At 42.4% G+C, this 20,622-nt stretch overlaps 4 protein-coding genes across 4 annotated transcripts; 2 read left to right on the forward strand and 2 right to left on the reverse strand.

The window, feature by feature from the left end:
• The first annotated feature begins 873 nt into the window (after positions 1 to 873).
• On the forward strand, positions 874 to 4,197 carry klhdc7a (kelch domain containing 7A). Its single transcript, XM_026307252.1, has one exon. It carries the CDS (start codon positions 1,022 to 1,024, stop codon positions 3,251 to 3,253), a length of 2,232 nt encoding a protein of 743 aa, XP_026163037.1. The 5' UTR covers positions 874 to 1,021; the 3' UTR covers positions 3,254 to 4,197.
• A 1,137-nt stretch (positions 4,198 to 5,334) lies between these two features.
• Positions 5,335 to 7,103, reverse strand: cfap107 (cilia and flagella associated protein 107). The gene is given in 5 exon segments (XM_026306285.1): positions 5,335 to 5,438; positions 5,687 to 5,881; positions 5,884 to 5,890; positions 6,244 to 6,354; positions 6,886 to 7,103. Coding segments are annotated over 5 exon segments (498 nt in total). The 5' UTR covers positions 6,967 to 7,103.
• A 620-nt stretch (positions 7,104 to 7,723) lies between these two features.
• Positions 7,724 to 10,092, reverse strand: aadacl4 (arylacetamide deacetylase-like 4). The gene is made up of 3 exons (XM_026307644.1): positions 9,476 to 10,092; positions 8,615 to 8,678; positions 7,724 to 8,507 (listed from the first exon to the last, which is right to left on the reverse strand). Exons 1-3 carry the CDS (start codon positions 9,810 to 9,812, stop codon positions 7,724 to 7,726), a joined length of 1,185 nt encoding a protein of 394 aa, XP_026163429.1. The 5' UTR covers positions 9,813 to 10,092.
• A 2,248-nt stretch (positions 10,093 to 12,340) lies between these two features.
• Positions 12,341 to 20,311, forward strand: dhrs3b (dehydrogenase/reductase (SDR family) member 3b). Its single transcript, XM_026307645.2, has 6 exons — positions 12,341 to 13,098; positions 17,379 to 17,522; positions 17,812 to 17,931; positions 18,348 to 18,586; positions 19,596 to 19,721; positions 19,818 to 20,311. Exons 1-6 carry the CDS (start codon positions 12,904 to 12,906, stop codon positions 19,900 to 19,902), a joined length of 909 nt encoding a protein of 302 aa, XP_026163430.1. The 5' UTR covers positions 12,341 to 12,903; the 3' UTR covers positions 19,903 to 20,311.
• The last annotated feature ends 311 nt before the right edge of the window (positions 20,312 to 20,622 follow it).

Here is a 20,622-nt window from a genome sequence, read left to right on the forward strand (position 1 = left end):
TATGACATTTAAAATTCTCCACAGAGTGCTGTAAAAATAAACACTGTCCCGTTGTTGACCACAGCCTCCCTTGAGTGCACTATCAGCAACACAAATGACAGCCTGACAGCAGCAAGTGAATGCCATGACTCCCATGAGACAGAGATGTTTCTATTCAGTATGGTGCATGAAGATGAATTACACTCTACGATTTCTACGATTTCTATGTAGACTCTGTTTTCATCTAGTATACTTATGAAAGTTTTGTATTATTTACAGTTGTTTACAGGTGACTGCCATTTAATTATGTGAGAGAAATCTTCAACTTCTCTCTCTTAAAGAGCGTAATTTAAGCAACTGCACTGGCACGGAAAAAGATCTTTGATCTGTGGCATCACTGCGCAAACAAATGTATCCTGGTTATTAAGTTTTTCATAAATGTCAGCTATCATCACTCCCCACCCTTTATTCAAACAATGTTTTCCCCCTTCATCTCTGGCAGTGACTTTGAGCAGGTTAAAACGCGTGATCTGTCATATTTTGCGGATATTTCCAGAAGTTGACATAATAAAATATGACCTGAACCACTCCTTTTCATGTAAACAGCAAATGAAAGATGCAACAACAATGTCATAGCACAAATAAAGTTAGGATGTGTGTGTGTTCAAGAAGTTATTCCTCTAGAGCTCTTGATCAGATCTGGATAGTCATGGGAAGAGCTTAGGTGAGTCAGCAAATTGCATAACCAAATATTGATCTATGGGTCATTTACATATACTCTGTATGGCTATTGAATTTGCATCTGACTTGCCACAGGTGGTGCATGACTGGTGCTCCACCTCTACAGAGCCAGGAATGCAAAATACCTCTCTACAGGTATCATTTTACATTTGATCCTTTGCACAAGGAGGTGCAGTCATCAGATCGTGTCAGCTCTTTTACAACGAAAGCCAGACAGCATGCTACCATCAGCTGAGAGGCACCGACAATAACACTCAAAAGGATCAGTCATCCAGTCGTCGCCACCATCACTGCTACAGCTATGCCCATTGCAGATCTTTTGGGAGTCCAGTTTGACATGCAGCTGCTGCTGAAACTGAGTATCTCTGTGGCTGCAGTGCTGCTGGTTTCCTGGGCCTACAAGTTCTACAGCTCCAGGGAGGCGAAGAAAATTCAGCTCTATATCAAAGACAATGAAAAGCCACAAAATGCATCCTCCGAAAACTGCAAGGCGACACTACAATGTCAGAGCTCACCACAAGATGACACAGATGATGTAGGTGAGCGAGACTCAGCTACTGATGACCTGACATCAGACAGCACCAAGGAAACACTGACAGAAACGGATCCATGTCAAGCTGAAAAGAGTGAGGATGCATTTAGTTTGTTATGTAGTGACCAAGATATCATCATGAAAGGAGAGATACTCACTCATCAGAAGCAGGCAGTGGTTGCCACCAGTAATATTTCATTTGGATCTGCTTTGAACCTTCCTGATCCAACAGAGAGTGGGATGGCCAGTACAACAGGGCGCCGCTCCCCTTGCTTTTTGCAGAGGCTCGAGGGCACTGTGGGTGTGGGCAGGGAGTTAAGGCAGGACTTGGAGCACCAGGGGGCCTACTCCAGCTTCCTCTCCAAAGCAGAGATCAAAGTGGAGGATGCTAACGTGGTGCTAGAAGGAACAGGAGACCAGATTGTGCGTGGAAAGATATATGATTATTATGTTGAGTCTTCCTCTCACTCTTCCTCTCACACTATTACTGACTTCAACACTGTGCAAGGTCAGGATGAGAGGAACTCTGAGTCAGAGCCAGTGGAGCTTGGAAGCTATGGCAGCAGTCCCACAGAATCTCCCTCCTCCCTCAGCCCCATCATCATGCGTGATCTGGTTTTACCACAAAGCACTGTTGAGGATCCCTCCTCTGCAGGAAGCATCAAGCTGTGGAACCCTGCAAGGCCTATACTCCTACGCAAGGAGAGCTATCTGTCTGCAGCAGAGACGGATGAACTTTCTGTTCCCCTTGTAACTTCAAGAACCTCAGCTCCAGTTACTCACTCTCTGGCCCCAACCGCTGATGAAGAAGCTGATCTAGAGACTGTTGCTGGGTCTCCTTTTTTACGTCTTCCAACAAAAACTACAGATGGCAACAACTTGGAAAGCTTGAAAAGTAAACTTGATCTAGGTAACTGCTTGGAGACACTGTACCTGGCTAAAAAACAAGGCCAGATGTCTGTTGAGCAAGCAGCCCTGGGTGTCATGTCAGACAACTACCTCCAGGTGCTCAGAGACCCCAACATTTATGGGCGGCTAATGGCTGGTGAGCGGGAGCAAATCCAGAAGCAGAGAATGAGGGGAAGAAGGTTCGTCATGGTGGCAGATATGGATCCCCAAGACTGGACAAAGAATGCTGCAGCACAGACAGCAGAAACAGAGCAGAGGAGGCCATCTAGTGCATTGTATTATTATGATGACTACCAAGACTCCTGGCACACACTCTGCCAGATCCCACAGGAGGTCATTTCTAAAGCCTGTGCGATGTGCACCATGGATAACTACTTATTTGTAGCAGTGGGCTGTGAAGGTACAAACAGAGAAATGACACCCTCGAAGCGAGTGTTTTGCTACAATCCAATGACATCCATTTGGAAGGAGATCAGTCCTATGAATGAGGCCAGGCCCCGCTGCAAACTGGCAGCAGTGGAAGGTTACATCTACGCCATCGGAGGGGAGTGCCACTCCTCAGTAGAACGCTATGACCCACGATTGGACAGATGGACTTTTGTGGCTCCGCTGCCTAATGATACATTTGCTGTAGCACATCATGTCACAGTGTGCAATGGAGAGCTTTATGTTTCTGGAGGAAGCCTTCGATATATGCTACTGCGCTACAGCCCCAAAACCAACACCTGGAGGCCAAGTCTGATAGTTGGTAGCAAAGACAGAACTGCAGATATGGTAGCAGTGGGGAGATTTCTCTATCGGTTTGATATTAACCCTTTACTGGGGGTTAGTGTGTACCGATACCATACGGTGGCTCGACTGTGGTATGAGTGCAGCTCAAAACGACTCCTGCACTGCCCTGCCTTCCAGTGTGTTGCAATGGATAACACAATCTATTGTGTTAGCCGCCAGTTCACCATGAGGTTTGGGGCTGATGAGGTCTCTCCTGCTTTTGTGGATGAGGACTTGAGTGTCCTCTCAGAAGCAAAGGGCATACTTTCCCCCTTTGTCTTTTCACTCCCTGATACGAAGCCTCGACAGACCAGTGTGTAAGGAGAATTCTAGTTTTCCACTAACAAGATTAAGTGGTGGTGGTGGTGAAATTCTACAGAAGTATGCTTTACATGAATTTTAATGTTGACTGAGGTTTTGCTGTGATGAGGTTTATGCTCACATTACCCCAGCCCTAAATATTTTTACAAAATTGTACCCAGTATCTTGTCATGTCTTTGAGGTATTAAGAGCACCTTTTGACAAAGCTTTTCTTAAACTGTATTTCCTTTGGATTGGGTGGTGCAAAAAAAAGTGTACTTCTTGTGTCTCGGCCCCTGCCAGTAGATGTAAAGCATTAGACTCTGAATGGTAGTCAGACTAGTGTTTCCTTAGATTTATGCAGAATGTCCTGTCATGTAAACAGTTTCTTTCCTTGCTTTGCCATTCCCTCCTGCCATTAAGTTAGCTTTATATCATCCCAGATGCTTAACCTCTTTAGCTGTAAAGATAATTCATAAATAATTCTCAAAGTAAATAAGTTCATTTAACTCTAACACATTACAGAGATTGAGCAATAGAGTGATGATCTATCACTGTGCTCCACTGTGTAGGGTACAAATATAAATTACACATTGGCCTGGATACAGTGCAATTATCTGCAGTTGATCTTTAAATTTGACAAGATGTAAATGGGTATGTCATACAATGTGAATAGAATTGCTTCTGAAAGCATTTGTCAATACTTTTGAAATTCTTCCAACATTCGGATTTGCAGCTATTTTTTTTTATCACTTTAGTCTCTCTGCTCTGGTGGCCAGAAAGAAGTGTATTTGTTTTAAACTTGACTGAGCAGATTCTTTGTTCATTATAACAACTAATTCGCTTTGTTTTGTTAGCTGTTGTTTTATAAGCATAAAAAATAGAAATGTATTATTTGCTTAGTGAATGACCGTAGTAATCCAAATGTACATTCCTGTAATATGTGACTGACAATCAGTAATAGAATAACAAGGGGAACAATATAAGCACTTGTGATTTATTTTGGAAGTGTTGAGAATTAACATTAACAATAGAGATATGCATAAAAATGATACCAATATTAAATCCCTCATTGTTTGCTCATTTACAATTATGTACACCACATAAAGCTGAGTACTTCAGAGACACGCTGACAGGTTTCAGAGTGACATGCTACTATAGCGCCATCATGTGGTTCAGAAGGCAAACACAACAGTGTTTTGGGTGAGACGTGAAGCTCAAGACTTCCCACAACACAGAGCTGCCATGTGACATGCAGGCATCAGCAACACAGTAGAGTGATTAACTAACTAACAGTGGGTGATACAGAGGGCTTCAGCTGCACTGGAAAGCAGCAGGCAGGCGGGAAAAGGGAGGCAGGCGCAGATGGTTGACCATCAAACATAAGCATCTTTGATTCTTCCTAATTAAACACTTTGATTCCCTGTAATTAAACACCTAATGGAATGGGAGTTAGACATGTCCCTTCAGACAGTACCTTGGATGACTCATTGCTTCCAGTTTGCCTCAATACCCAGGCCAGTTCTGGCATTTGTGCTCATTTTTTTTACTTATTTCTCTTTTTCTATATTATATAGTTTAATACTCACAGTCCATTCTTAGTTTTGGATATTATTTACTCAGAAAAAGATAATGTCTGATGGGTAACTATCCTTTAGAAAGGTTAACATATTCACATACCTTTGTTTGCCTTAGTGTTGCACACAGATACACATATATATTTATATATACAGTATAAACTCTCCTACAAATCACTACACAGCACAGTAAATCTACAGTAGCTGTCACAGTAATGTAATGAGAATCGTGTTTAGTTTTTTAAATTCGTTTTGATTTCCCAGTGGTCTGCTCTGCTAAATGTTTTTGTGCAGCCAACTGATAAAAAAAAGGGGAACTCAAAGCATCATCATGTTGAACAGAGCTTCTAAATTCATGTCAGGTCAATAGAGTCATGTGAAGCAATTCAAGATCCACAGTTGTCTTTAAGTCTTTTGTGATGTTGAAACTGAACTGAAACTAAAATCTCCTTGTCATGATTGGCTGCATGGAGGTGGCTGGAGAGCATGCATGAAGACCTGGCAAAGCATCTCTGGCACAAGGCACTAAGTGGTTGCCTCTGGTATGCTGACCTGTGCACAGTCAGTGGGGGGGTGGGGGGTGACTGCAGCTTTATCAAACGGCGCTTTGAGGACTGCAGCAGGAAGGGCTGTAATGGAACACAGAAAGTGAACTGCCATGCGACCATTAATTACACTGTTGGGGACGGTTTGGAACAATGGCCAAGTCATTAGGGGCCACCCAAATTTAATTGTGCATGAGCACTGCTCAAGTGCTGCTCAACTGCTGATGTGTTTTCTCCATGCAAGATTTAATGCACTGAAGTATGTTTGCTCTACACTTGTAGTACTATTGTTTGTCCATTTTAATATATAATTTCCCCTGTATAATTTTTACCTTCAGGCAGCACTGGCAGGGCACTCTCACCAGAAATTGGCCAGTCAGATCTCTCAGGCTGCCATGTCAAGCTGTCTGAATGCCAGGGCTGCAGAGTGGGCAAAGCGCTGGTTTGCATACGCCTGTAGCTCTCTTCATACTGCGTGACCAAGTAATGAGATGATGGTGGGCCATAGTGGGTAAATAGCAGCTGAATGGAAGCCCCTCGAAGACTATATACAACAGTTTCAACATAGCTCATATACACTGGCTTTCACTGGATTAAGCTATAGAGGGCATGACCTATTCTTTTACAATAATCTTCAAGAGGCTCACAGAGAGGAAATTGCTCTAACTAGCCTCTAAGTGCCAACTAGGACTGATGATTTTACACATTTTTCATGACTGCTGAGTCTGACCAGAAATTTGCTTTCATAGAGACTTTTATTACAGGCCTTTATCTGGCCGTCAATATTATGCAGAAGTGGCCACAATCTAGGGAAGAAAGTCCTGACTTGCTGGGTTGTGACAGGCATTCAATTGGTGTTAATGCCATGAATGAGCAGTTAAAGGCTGACCTCAGCGTTCAGCAGGGCAGATCTTCTCTCAGAGACGCATGGCTTGAAGTCCCATAGGGGCCAGTAGTCTACACGATTGGTGCTGTTGGCTGTCTTTGGCTCCCGAGTGAACTGTGTCAGACATCCCAAAGAAGAGCAAAGAGGGGGATGCAGAGACTTGAGCAAGGAGCCCAGCACAAGAATCAGCAAGGCTCACACTTCACTATCGATTCACATTGTTGTACAGCATTTCTTAAGTCATTTCTCCTCTCAGATCCTGAAGCAGCAGGCCATCACCAAACCTCACGTCAATGCAATTAGACTCCAGCTCTAGCCTCTCCCACCAGGAGGCTGTGCTGATGTAGATGAACTGAGGCTGCCAAATCACTTTGCTATAGATTTGACTACTGACTGCGGTACCACAAAACTCTTGACACACTGCCACTGATGTGCCATTATATTTTGAATCTGCAGCATAAAAAGGCATAGACAGTCTGTGTTCTCAGTTAATTGAGGTTGTATTCTTAAAATGGGATGTTCTACTGTAGTTTATTACTGGGGCCATAATATAGCCTGCCATGCACACTGCTATTTAGTTTAAGCAAATCTCACGTTGTACAGTGGATAAAAGTAAAGTAGGCAATAAGCAAATAAAGTGCCTACCTGAAGCCTTTCCTTTCCCATTTGCCTAACAGCATAATTCTGCTCTATTTTCCATCCAGTCTGAGCCCATTTGTTCTGCATCGAACCTGTTTGGTCAAATACACCTAACCAGGGATCTTTGAAGACCTGTTAGAACATGGTTAGCCAGTCCAATAGATAGCATGTAGGTGAATTCACCGGGCTCCATAATGGCTTAGGCAGTAGAGTGGAAATAGAAGAGCTCTGTTGCCATGGATACAACAAACACCGAAAGGCCAGGCAAGCAGATCCTGGACGGAAATGGGAGAAGTCTTACGTCTGTGTTGAAAAGAAATAAATTCCTTAAGGCTAGGTCTTGATATTTACCTTTCAGCAGTATGCTCTGCATCAGGGGTGTGCAATTCTGGTCCTTAAGGCCCACTGCCCTGCTTGTTTTCCATATCCTTGCTCTACCCACTACTGATTACCAGGATCAGAAGCTGCAAGATACCATTTAAGATGAGGGTAGATTGGTGGAAGTCAAAGTGAATCAGTATCTTCCAGCTTCTGATTGACTGAAAACACCTGATCCAGGTAATCATCAGACAATGGGAAAACAAGCAGGGAAGTGGACCTTGAGGACTTCTGCTCTTTGTTATTAAAATGATGCCAGAAGTTGTTTACAGACTTATTGTCCTCAGGCTATTTTTCATTTTTCCAATAAACTAGGTTTTTGTTTATTGATTTTTGTTGGGTTTTGTCTTTTGTGAACAGTATACTTTTAATGAAGAACACTGTCACTGGAGGCAATTTTGTTTATTAAAATGTAAAACAAGATGAAAAGCAGAATGATGTATATTCACAGTCCTGTTTGTGATCATCACAGAGTTTTCAAGTAATCGACAACACTATCCACAACGTATAGTGCACAGGGAAAGGACAGCCAGCCCTGGTTAAAAAAGTTAATCATGCCATGAAAACCATCCTTCACATGCTTCCAGGTGACCTCTTTTTTCAAGTCCAGCAGCCGTTTCCTGTAAAGAATCCCATCATCCCTCAGGACATCATACTCACAGGTGAGGAGGAAAGTGGGTGGGGTTTTCCAAATGACAGCATCCTCTACCAGTAAAGGTGAGACCTCGGGTTCCAAACCAGCTTTGATCATGTGATACACCTCCCCATCATATTCTGGGGTTGGGTGCTCAGAGAAACCCCGTAATAGGCACTCAGGTGGTAAGTTGGAAGGGGAGAGCCACTCCTTGTAGCGTGGCCAGAGCTCAGTGGGGACATGGTTGCCTTCCAGCACATCTTGGCACAAGGACGTGTCTCCACTGAGGTACTGAAGGAAGTAGAACGCCATCCGGCCACGAAACAATATGGGCACAGCATGATTTTGCTGGTATGAGGGTAGGTTGAAATCTGCCATCTGCAAGGCTGGGTAGATGAGGACCTGAGCACAGGGGGATGGCAGATGTCCGTCCTCTTTCCTCGCCAGCCTTTGGCACAGTGCTACTGCCAGGTTAGCCCCAGTGCTGTCCCCTCCGACTGCCACTCTGTGAGAGTCCACGCTGAACTCTGCCTCAGCCACAGACAAGAAGTGACACATCACTGTTTCACAGTCATCTAGCTGGGCAGGGTACCTGTGCTCAGGGGCTAATCGGTACCTAAACAGGGTGAGAGGGAAGACGTGGCAACACGTTGAATTCTGGCTATTTTGCTAGACAAAACAGATTTTGGATATTTATGTGCATTGTGGGGAAAATTGAAGTACCCAACAGAAACAACAGTGGTGTCAGACTCTTTGGCGATGTGTCGACAGACTTCATCAACAGAATCTGTGCAGGATTAGCAGGACATCACAGTTAACAAAGACATTAACAACAATCATTTACTTACTTTTAGAAGTGGACAGTAGTGCATGTAGGTCCTATTAGGTTCATATTGAATAGCCTAAAGATCTATATGCACTATATCTTTTTCACTCATTATTGGATTTTGTTACTGGTTACTTTGCAGATAGATACTTAAAATTCAGAAGTATAAGTATTTTTTAAAAATACAGTAGTCAGACTTTAGCATAGCTTAGCTATTGAGTCATAATTCATTTAAGAGCTATTTAATATCTTTTTCTAAGTTTAGAAATGCAGCAAGAGAACAGGTCAGTTCAGTTATAATTAGCCAGCAGATACATGTTCTGTAGTAAAACCTGTGAATGAATAATTATTGGAGTTTAGAATGTCAGACTTTAACTTGTGAGTATTTTTATTATATTAAGTAAAATAACTGTAGGCAACTTGAAGGTCGTGGGTTTGCAACCTGGCCTTTCTGTGTGGAGTTTGCATGTTCTCCCTGTGCTTGTGTGGGTTTTCTCCAGGTACTCTGGTTTCCTCCCACAGTCCAAAAACATGTATGTCAGGTTGATTGGTGACTCTAAATTGCCCATAGGAGTGAGTGTGAGTGTGTGAGGTTGTTTGTCTCTATGTGGCCCTGTGATGGACTGGTGACCTGTCCAGGGTGGACCCCTGCCTTTCACCCAAAGAGAGCTGGGATAGGCTCCAGCAGATCACTGTGACCCTGGTTAGGGAATAAGGGGGTATAGAAAATGGATGGATTGAAAATAGCTGTACATTACCTATACTTCCCAAAACCCATCCTCCTCCATGGAAATAAACAAGACCTCTTCTCAAGCCATTCCAAACAGTGGTGGGTTCATAGACTCGCACTGGCACCTCAGCCATCTTCAGGTCCTTCACATGCAGGCCAGGAGGAATTGGATTTGAGCCAGTCAGAAAACAGGCTACAAACCATCGGATAAAACTAACCTGATGACAAATGCCCAGACGATGCAAAATTCGGCCCTGCCACGAGAGGAACCATGGACTTATCACAAGTGGGAGACAGTGTAAAAACAAAAAAAATGTGTTTTTGATTGGTAAAGTCAAACTGAAAGTTACTCTCTGAGAAACCATATTTACTGTGACAACATCAAAGAAGGAGGAAAAATGACCTTGCCTTTCATGCACCTTTGTTAGACCTGATTTCTTATCAAAACTTTTTCTGATCTGAGTATTATCAGATGCTGGAGGACAAAGAAAGGACAGCTATGTTTGACAAGGCCCTAAATGCTAGGGGTGAATTTATTTTTATCTTCCACAAGCAGAGGCATTTTTTACTCTAAGGAATATGTTGATTTCATAAAAAAGATCATTTTAACAGCTCCAGTACAGTAACATGCATTTTACGTGTACATAAACAATAAGCAAAAGGAATTTCAGATTTTCTGTATACTCACCACAACTGCTATACCAACAAATAAGCCATGAACCATGTGCAGTTTCCCACTATTTGTAACCCCACAAGGAATGTCTGAATTCATCAGCTCAGAGTACACAAGTCCAATTACCAGTAGGAGTAAGGCTGCAACAAGAGCAGCAAAGCCAATTATTAAAACTGCAGAGCCAATGTCCATGGTGTTGCCAGTCTGTTCTGCTGAAGGTAAGTCATTAAGAGTAAATGCTTTATCTGCTTTCAGCCTCTTTTTAACCCTCCCACATTTGCATGCAATGCATTTTGACCTTGGTTTCACTTTATGGCATGTTTGGCTGCCTGTTGCCCAGAGAAAATAATTATATTCTTCAGCATATTTTATGGCTGTGTAGTCAAACTAATTACATGTTTCCCAAAGAAACCAAGCTGTTCCACTGTGGCATACTGCGCAAAATCAGTTTTATGTTAATAAAGCAGTTTTAATTAATCATACATTTCATACATTTAGTACCTATGAATTTGCCTTCCAGTCCTTATCAGTATGTTTACAGATATCTGAGGGATGTTATGCTTTTTTGGTGCTCTCTTTCATGCCACTAGTAGCCAGGAAAGCTTTGCTGCTTGCAGCTGCTCTTACCTCAGAGTGGCATTTTCACTGTCTGGTTTCTAAGGAAGGAAAATGTTCAGAGATGCTCCAGTGAAGGCTGACTGTGACCACTGTGATCTGAACTTTTACTGCTGATCTGTAGATGGCAGTGATAGCATGAGTATGAATAAACAGTTCCTTCTGAAATATGTCCTATTTACATTTTTGCATTCTGCATGCAACCTGAACCCATTTGCCACTCACTGCAATCTATTGTATATGTTTAGATATTTGTCATGTTTTAGCAAATACACTTAATTTATATAACTTAATTTCATCAAGGGAATGCATTGCTATAAGCTTCCAATGCGACTTGACTTTGGATTTACATTTTGTAAATCTCAGAAATTTCCAAAATGAAGACAGCATCTGGAGTTGTGTTTTTTTGGAGGTTTTAGCAGCCCCTGAGAGCCTCTCTGCCTTCCCTAAGAAGCTGAGCCCAGCACAAAGCAACCATTGTGAGTCTGCTCTTTAAACCCATCCCAGTTGCTGAAAAAGCCCTGCATTCAGCGATACCCAGTAAAAATCACAGTGCCAGGGCCAAAAATCACAGTCTGGAATCTTGTTTGAGGCCCATGAATTCATAGGATTTGTTTAGGAGGCATTCATGTGGTTTTCTGTTTGTCACTCTTCCAAGCTTCTGAGACTAGGGTGACCTATTTCCCAAATTGCACTGTCACACACTGAAAGCTACAGCCTGCTTCAGAAAGTACAGTTAACACAACAAATTAGGTTCAAACAACTAACGTGGCTTTACTCATGAGATTACTACTAGAGATTACTAGAAATGCCCATAGAATTTAGTTTATTATCGAACCAGCAATAACAGGTCTACTCAGCATGATGGAAACACGAGCATTCTTGTAAAGCTGAAGACAGTATAATGTCATTTACTATATGAGTGTTTGCTACATAAAGCACTTAGACGTGATTTTTATGTGCATTACGATGCTATAAACTTGTTTGCAGTTTTTTCAGCATAAGAATATGGAGACTGGGGAAAACAGAGACCAGTATGTGCAAAGGCACTTCAGAAGATGTACTCATCATGTAAAGGTAGGTATCACTTTAAAGCCGCTTTTCAGTTTTTGTTTATTTTGGAAGGCATTTTGAAGAGCAGCAGTATCTATGATACTCAGTTTAGTTATTTTGGGGGTGTAAGTGTTATGGTAACACCTGTGCGATTTCTCTCTTGTGTGTTTGTTTAGCTGATTATTTGATTGTTTGCTTTCTTATTTGTTTGACTTAATTAACTGAGGGTGCTGAAGTGAGGATGAGTCCACCAGGGCTTTCAGTCATTTTTGCAAAGCCCTCAAATACCCCTCTTCAACTCTGATACTCTTATGCAAGAATATTTTTGTTGTTGGTTCTGCAGGGATTTATAACTGTCAGTGAAACCTGTGATTGCAACATCGTTGTTCTCTTTGTTATGTAACAGGGTTAAATTCGAGTCAATGAAATTATGCAGTTAAACTGTCCCGAAGAGGTTGGGCACCCACCTGGGACGCAGTGGGGAGACCACTAGGAGGCCCTGGACCACAGATTGAGAACCACTGCTGAAGACACATAAAGGGGGTTGGGAAGAGGCAAGTACGCAACCACTCAGGGCAAACGGGCACTGGAGCAAAATATTCATGCCCACTTAACATGTCAATCAGGATTAATGCCCTTACAGACCTCCCCTTTAGGTTCATCCAGGTCCTTTCACTAGTGGATGCACCGGAGCCAGGGCAGAGGCGTTAATATATAAGGCAGAACAGGACAGGAACACAACAGCAAAGCCCAGCAGCTTCAGTAGCGCACACACCACCGAGCGTCGCCTGGACTTGTGACTCACGCACTGCGTCTTTATCAGCGGTTTGACAGGCGTAATGACCGATCACTTACACATTTTGAAACCCTGATGCATGTCGACTGATATGTCAGAGCTCCTTGAAATCACACAGGTCTGCGTTTCACGTATTTGTTTCGCCTGTGGATTGTTCCTGCAACACTTTCTGTGGTTGCAGATGACTTTGTTTACATGCGGGTAAACTCACGGGAGCACGTTAGTCGCTGTTTCTGAACTGTTGAGGGGATACCAGTGGTGCGCGTAAACTTGCAGCGTAAACATTGTACTTGTCGGCTGCGTGGGAACACTTTGCGGGATGGAGCTGAAGAGCGCGTGTCGTGTGTTTCTTTTCCCGGTTCAAATCTTTTATTATATAGTTAAAGCAAGTTTGTTTTCGCTGTTGCCAAGCAGAAGGAAAGACCTTACCCAGGAGGTGGTACTGATCACCGGTGGGGGACGAGGCATCGGACGTCACCTGGCCAAAGAATTTGCTGAGCAGGGAGCCAGAAAGGTAAAGTCAGACAACTTGTTGCACCCACTTTATTAGCTCCAATCTATGTGAAGAAATGCACTCGCTAATATTTGGCTTTGTAGCTTTACTTTGTGTCAAAGCAGTAGGAGTTGGGCAGCCTGAATCCACCCACTCCTCTCTTCTCCTGCCTCAGGTAGTTTGGTCAGTCCTGTCCCCCTTGCCCCAAGTGTACTGTTGTTCTATTGTTCTATGAAAGCAGAGATCATGACCTCTGAGCGGACTAGTTGGCCCAGTGAGACTGGTGACACTGCCCTCAATTTTGGTTCACATATTGGACAACAGCATGGGTCAACCAGAGGGCAGATCTGAGCTGCCCTCAGGGCGGACTGATGTGATTAGGTGCAGCACTGGGCTGACATGCATTCTGCAAAGGTCTGTGCTCATTCTGATCTGACTGACACATCTAGAAGCTGTAAGAAGATTTCAGCTTTGGCAAAGACAATGTGCCTGTTTGTATGGATGTGTGTGTATTTTGGAGTCGGGGGTGGATATTTGCACAAAGCCAAACTAAAGCTGCATCAAAGTCATTCAGATAATAACAGCCCTGCTATTACCCTATTAAAGTTTTTGAGCAGTCTTTGCTCTGTGTTGTGAAATTTGCCAATATATCACAGCACAACAAAAGACTCCATAATACTTTTAAACCAAACCAGATTAGATTTTTTTTTTTCAAGCGTGGAATGAGGACATGCCTTTTATGGAGTTTATGCAAAACAAAAGGAACTCAACAAAAAGGTTTAGGGAGGAACATGTGGCATTATCTTGGATTAGTATAACATAAAGGTCAGAGTTATGATGAAAAGTCATTTTTACCTTGAAGGAGAAGTTATAATGCGTAAGTATTTCTCCTGGCTGGATGTCAAGGGGAATTTTACATTTCATTACCTGTGTTTTTGACGGCTCTGTGGTATAGAATCAATGGTTGAAAATTGAGCTCTATACATTTAAGGGGAGCTTAGGGGACCTGAAAGTCAGCTGGCTACAGTACTGAGCTGCACTAATGGATTCATGTCATGTTTGCAAATCCTGAAATTGCAAATCAATATTTTCAGTGGAAATACAATAATAAGTAAAACATCCAGCCCTCCCTGCTCAGGAAACTGCTCACTCCACCCATCTGAACCATGCACCCTCCCTTCTCCCCCACACCCTCAACATCCCTCACCCTCTAACTAGGAGCCGTCACCTGGGCCTGAAATGCTCCAGTGACTTCATCACTGTAGGTCAGGCTAACCTCTGTTCCCACCATCATTCCTACCTACAGTTTGTCTACAAATCCAGTGGGTGAACATTACACAGCTGAGTGCCTAATGAGTCGCTGGTGTCCTTTTAGCAGTAATGTGTTAATACAGAGCAACTCCATTTCTGATCACCTCAGATGGGAGTCATCATTGCACATGGAAGAAAGTGCTGGTAATTTCACTGGTAGAGAGCATGCAGCAGCTGAAAGCTGCAGGTTGTAATTATCTGTACATGTGTGACACAGGCTCCACGTCTTGGATGCTCTCTTAAGGCGCAATTTTAGCTGCTTGAAAACATTGCTAAAAGCTCAATGAAACACTAACTGCCTCCCTCTGTCTTTCAATGCCATCTCCTCGGGGAAGGAGCAAGAAGAAACCAGTGGGTTTTAAAAGCTTTACTCTGCAGCTGCACAACAAAGGATGTCACCATGCTTTTCAGCACCCCATTGTTGGGTATTATCAAGGTGTGAAGGCTTTGAAAACAACACCTGTGGTAATGTGTATGACAATTACTCCCTGCCTAAAGAGATGCTAAAAGGAAATAGGACGGTAATTATGAATAGGGTTAACCTCTATGAACTTGCACTCACCCCAGTTTGAGCCCCTTTGTGATTGGCAGTTGGAATTTCCTTTTCCCTTTGCTTTAGTGTTTTCACGGTGTGAGGAAGACGAACCACTGCACTGATGAAAGAATCTAGCGAGATGGAGAGCTGGGGCTTCCTGTGTGCTAATAGGAGGGAACTGTTGCAGAACGAAGCTCTGAAACAATAAACCAGTCCAAAGTATTTTCTAAAACAGCATCCAAGTTCAGAGTACTGCAGGAGGGTTTTCAGAATACTTGACAACTCTAAACAGCACATTTTCCAAGTATTTTCTAGTCCCATAACAACAACCCCAGAAGAAAGCGTTTGCAGAAAACACTGATTTTTATGTGGTTGTTAACATTACATAAAGAGGTCGGTGCAATGAAGATGAACCAAAGCGAGAGTACAGATTTGTGTGAGTGTGCGTGTGTGTGTTGTGCTGGAGGCGGGAAGCACACCGCTCCCAGCTGGGTATTGCCCTGCAGCTGACCTTGCTGTCTCCGCAGTAATTAGACAGCGGCAGGCGACTGCCTCCTGAACTCCTGCTGCCCCCGCTGTGTGCCGCCTCTCTGTTGGCCCGTACAATGGGTGTGAAAAGGAGGGTTCCTACCCACCCATACATTCAAACCTGAGAGATAGAGTATCACTGTAATTCAGCTAGAGCTACTTGGGACATGGAGAGGTACAGCTCAGCCAGTGTTGCATGGCATCTGCCCTGTCTCCCGAGGTCTCATTTCAAGTTTTGCAACATTAATTTGTTAATTTGAAAACTTTGCTTACAACTTGTTGATGTTAAGTCTTGTTAGATATGCCTAGTTAGGACAATCAGTGGATTATCTCTGATAGCAGTGGGGGCTTGTGCAGTGTCAATTAAAAGTGGTTCCTTACTGTTTTTATCTAGATAGCAATTTGGCCAGTTCTTGTTTGTTCTCAGGATCCTGTGTGTTGTGACAACTGATAAACTTAATGAATTAAATAACATTTTAACAGAAGAGCACGGTTTGATTGCTGACTTTTAATGAGAACTGTCAGCTTTGTTTGTAAGGCTCAAATCCTATTAAAAGCTTTCAGTTATTTATCAAGACCTGTCTGCCTTCACTGATTACTCAAATGGGCTTGCAAATGAAGCAAACAAAAAACCCAATCACAAGTAACTCAAACAAGGGCCTTTCACTGAAGGAGCCAAACAGTTATTGCTCTGGATCTGATAAAGAAATAAAGAGCACATTTCAGCCTGTAATCTTTAATATCCCTCGAGCTTTGCAGTCAGTATTTCTGTGTTTGATTTGTTTCTGCCAAGATTCCTATTGGACAGTTATTGACCCATTAAAAAGGATAGCAACACAGTAACATGGTGACTTTTTAGGATTATGACTATGCAAATTAACATACTCTATTTGCCAGTATGTTACATTTGGCTCTAGACAAATGCTGAGTTCATTTTAAAAGTGGCACTGTCTCATTCCAGATAACAGGTTAAGTTTATGCTAAAGACTGTTATCATCTGTGGCAGTGGATTCCTTGCAAGTGGCAACACACTAAATCCCTACATTGATCTGAGTGTTAGCTATTGTAGTCTTAAACTTATTACACTACAGAGTCAGTTAGCTGTCCTTCAATAGAAAAGGCAGAAGATGTACAATAACGTGTTTATACAGCATACTTTCATCTGATTTTACATGTCAAGAATGAATCAATGTGAATCCATCCTGACAGACACACTCTTTTGTGTGTTTGTGTGTGTGCATGCATGCGTGCATGTGTGCACATACACACATGCAGATCTTTTGTCTCTCTCAGATACCAAAGATCACTTTCCAGAGGACTTTTTGCTCAAATATTAACCTTGGTCACAGGCGACCAGCCAAATCCCACACTGGTGTCCTCAGCACTTCGCACACGCGTTTTCATACTCCCTGACCAGAAATGACAGGGCTCATCTGCCCAACAGGCCGTGTAATCTCTCAGAGAATTTGTGTTTGAGAGACGAGGAGGACTCACCCCCTGATTTCATTACCTTTCCCTGACCCCAGAGACTGACAGATCTAATTGCCCAATCACTAGTCCCCCACCTCCATCCAACCCCATGTTCCCTGCTCAAATGACTGGCCTTCATTTAGTCTCTGTGAGGATGAAGAGACAATTCATTCACACAGCAACCCCCAAGCCTTTAATCTTGCTCGAAAACTATTTGTTGGAGTGAAAATGGCCTCTCTGTTCGCTGAATGAAAAGAGCATTGCTGTGCTTTCTCCAGGTCTCTTTGCCAGAAAAATTGCGCAAAAACATATTTAATGTTTTGTTGACTGACTGACAACCTTTTTTGTTCCGTTTCTAAGCAACAGATCAGTTGATGTGCTTCTGATCTCGTCACAGTTTCAATGCAAATCATTCTCTATTTGTTTCTAACTTTCTGAAAATGTTATTTTTTGCTAGGTGATCTTGTGGGGCCGAACAGAAAAATGCCTCAAAGAAACAGCTGAAGAGATCTCTCTCGCAGGAACAGAGTGCCATTACTTCCTGTGTGATGTGGCCAATCGGGAGGAAGTTTACAGGCAAGCCAAGGTGGTTAGAGAAAAGGTATGTCAGCTCAATATTTCTAAAGATATTTCTACTAACACGAGAAGAAATATTATTTGCACACAATGAAACACCCTATCAAATATTCCCTGTGATGTCTCTATGTGTATTGGCTCTGAGCTGCTCTGTCTCCCATCTGGTGTGTAGATTACACTTCATCTCAAATATCTGAATAAGAGCAGGCAGTATATTTCTGATCAGTCTGCTGCAGCACAACTGTGTACTCTCATGAAAGCAGAAAAAAACACCACATAAGATGTTTTTTTCTTACTGTGCTTTTTAATCTCAGGTGGGAGATGTTACAATATTAGTGAACAACGCAGCTGTAGTCCATGGAAAAAGTCTGATAGACAGTGATGACGACAGCCTTCTGAAATCCCAACATATCAACACCATGGGACAGTTCTGGGTAAGAAATTAGAGCAGAGGCAGTTCTCATGTAGATGGAGGGGAATTCCCTCTCGCAGATTATCCTTATCATTTTCATATTTTGATTATAGCATGACAGTGTATACAGTAGGCACCCCGAGACATGTCAATCATGACTGCTATTATGGCAGATTAAGTGGGGTATTTCCAAATTGACTCTGACTCCCTGAAACTTCAGAGGGCTTTTGAAACTCAAGGAATTTTTATTTGGAATTGAGATCAAAAGACTATGTCATATGCAGACAGCATTGCAATTATCAGCTAAATGGAACTGGAAATTTAATCTGTGGTCCTTTTTCTTTTTAGACTGCTGCATATATTTCACTATTTCCATTCTTATTTCCACCTTGTCTTTATTCTCTCCTTTATGCTCCCATTTTTCGTATCTCATCTCAGACTATAAAAGCCTTCCTGCCTCGAATGCTGGAGCTGCAGCATGGCCATGTAGTGTGCATAAACTCCATCCTATCCCAGTCTCCAATTCCTGGGGCCATAGACTACTGCACTTCTAAAGCCTCGTCGCTGGCCTTCATGGAGAGCTTGACACTGGGCCTGCTGGACTGTCCTGGTGTTGGCTGTACCACAGTGCTTCCCTTCCACACCAATACAGAGATGTTCCAGGGCATGCGAGTCAGGTGAGAATGCATCTAGAAGTGGGAAAACAAACTAGTACCTTTCTCAGATTATTAGTGTTACTAAATGTTACTTATATAGATATACATCTTATAATGTTATTTATATAGATAATATAAAGAAACAATTTTTAATTGATTTCTGTTTTTAGCAGTGCTGTTTAAGGGTCTTCAGCTCAGTCAGTCCACCACTTTGGTTCAGACTGAAATAACTCAACAGCTGTTAGATGGATTGTCTTAGTTTGTAACTCTACTGACTTCAGGGATTCTCTGACTTTTGACTTTTGTGTGAAATATCTTCACTACTCTAAAATGGATTGCTCTGATGGATGGTACAGAATTTTCCACAGGCATTCAGATTACCATAAAATAATGTATCCTGCTGACCTTTCCACTGTAATGAGCTACTCCCTATTAGATCATAATAAAAGACTGACACTGTGCTGGAAGCCTCCAGAGTTTATGACTTTATGCAACCCACTAGCTCTTTTTCACATACTCCCCCATGGTTTTGATGTTGAAGAATGTTCTTGGTCAACTTATCAACACACAATGGTCATCACAGCATTGACCAAAGAAAGAATATACATCATCACATGTTCTTTCAGTAATTCATTTGATTTATTCATTATTGTGACTGTTTTGCCCCTGGTGGTTGTATTGGCCTTACTGACACTGAGCTGTCTAAGGTGGTTATCATCTTTGACACAGATTGTTCTTGTACAGGTGTAAGAGTAGAACCATACGTTCCCGCTGATGTTTGCTATCTTCTGGAAATATCAGAAACATTTAACGTACAGTTTGGCGTCTTACCCTAGCCGTTAACATTTTTATGCCTGCATGCTGCCAGAAAAAGCATCTATAGCTAGCTGAAGCAAAGCAGTTTCAAATTAAGAATCAAAATGTCATCAAAGGGCTTCTTATATGTGGCAGATATGCCTTGAAAATGCATTGTTAACTTTTACAGTATGACTATCACTTTATCTCAAAACTGCTGACCTTTCACCTGTAGGTTTCCCCACCTCTTTCCACCCCTCAAACCTGAGGTGGTTGCCCTGAGGACAGTGGATGCAGTCAGGGCTGATAAGGCCTTCCTCTACCTGCCCTGGACTATGCATTTTCTTGTCATTCTGAAAAGGTAAGAAGTTCTCATTTAATTTTGCTTGTTTTATTTTGGTCTCATTTTCATCACCATTATGTATAATTCAATCACTGGTGTTTATGCACTTCTTAGCTTCATGCCACAAGTTGCACTTGAAGAAATCCACAAGTTTTCTGGGACTTACACCTGCATGAACACGTTCAAAGGGAGGACATGAACCTGGTTTTCACAGAATGTGAGAGCAACCTCAACAGTCTTGGGGTGTAATGAAGGGAATATGGACCATGAGGCATCTGGAAATTGTGGAGGCCCTGTGATAGTGTGAAGACAAATGCTTAGGGGACATTCACAAGGGGGCTGCTTCTGCCAGTAGAATTAATTGATAAACTGCAGGATACATCCTGACCCCATTTGTACAGTATATGTGAGTGCATATGTATATAGTTTGAAGGACTGAATGCCATTCTCAGTTTGAACAGAAGCCATGCATAGGTCTGTACCAGTAGCTATTATTCTGGAAGTTTTTTGTGACACTTGTTTTAGTCTGTTTTTACACTTATTTTTTTATCTGCCTGTTAAAATGTCTGTGAATCAAAATAAGATAATAAATGGAGTTTTAAGATGCACAGAGTGTTCTTGTCTGCATGGTGAAAATCGAAAAAGTAAACTCTTAGGAGGTACACGTTATTTTGTGTCGGGGCTTTAACTCCCATTATAGTGTGATAGCATTTTTTGATTTATTCCAAGCATGAAATCAGTGACTGTGACAGACAATGTCAAAACATAAAACACATTTGGGGGTGGGGGTGTCATGTCTGTTGTTTGTTCTCTACTACTAGAAAATGGTCCAGTTGGATGATGTAATTCATCCAACAAAAGTTTGTCAGGACTTCAATCACATGTGAACAAACCATACTCACTGAATATGGGCAGTGTG

The sequence above is a fragment of the Mastacembelus armatus genome, chromosome 5 (genome assembly GCF_900324485.2).
Source record: "Mastacembelus armatus chromosome 5, fMasArm1.2, whole genome shotgun sequence".
Classification (NCBI taxonomy): Eukaryota; Metazoa; Chordata; class Actinopteri; order Synbranchiformes; family Mastacembelidae; genus Mastacembelus; species Mastacembelus armatus.

Excerpts from the sequence above, each read along its gene's own strand:
- klhdc7a (XM_026307252.1), top strand. The coding sequence starts at position 1,022 with ATGCCCATTGCAGATCTTTTGGGAGTCCAGTTTGACATGCAGCTGCTG.
- aadacl4 (XM_026307644.1), bottom strand. The coding sequence starts at position 9,812 with ATGGTTTCTCAGAGAGTAACTTTCAGTTTGACTTTACCAATCAAAAAC. Across the intron at positions 8,679-9,475 it reads ATGGGTTTTGGGAAGTATAG|ATTCTGTTGATGAAGTCTGT; the intron begins GTAATGTACAGC and ends AATCCTGCACAG. Across the intron at positions 8,508-8,614 it reads ACCACTGTTGTTTCTGTTGG|GTACCGATTAGCCCCTGAGC; the intron begins GTACTTCAATTT and ends CACCCTGTTTAG.
- dhrs3b (XM_026307645.2), top strand. The coding sequence starts at position 12,904 with ATGGAGCTGAAGAGCGCGTGTCGTGTGTTTCTTTTCCCGGTTCAAATC. Across the intron at positions 13,099-17,378 it reads CTGAGCAGGGAGCCAGAAAG|GTGATCTTGTGGGGCCGAAC; the intron begins GTAAAGTCAGAC and ends ATTTTTTGCTAG. Across the intron at positions 18,587-19,595 it reads TTCCAGGGCATGCGAGTCAG|GTTTCCCCACCTCTTTCCAC; the intron begins GTGAGAATGCAT and ends TTTCACCTGTAG.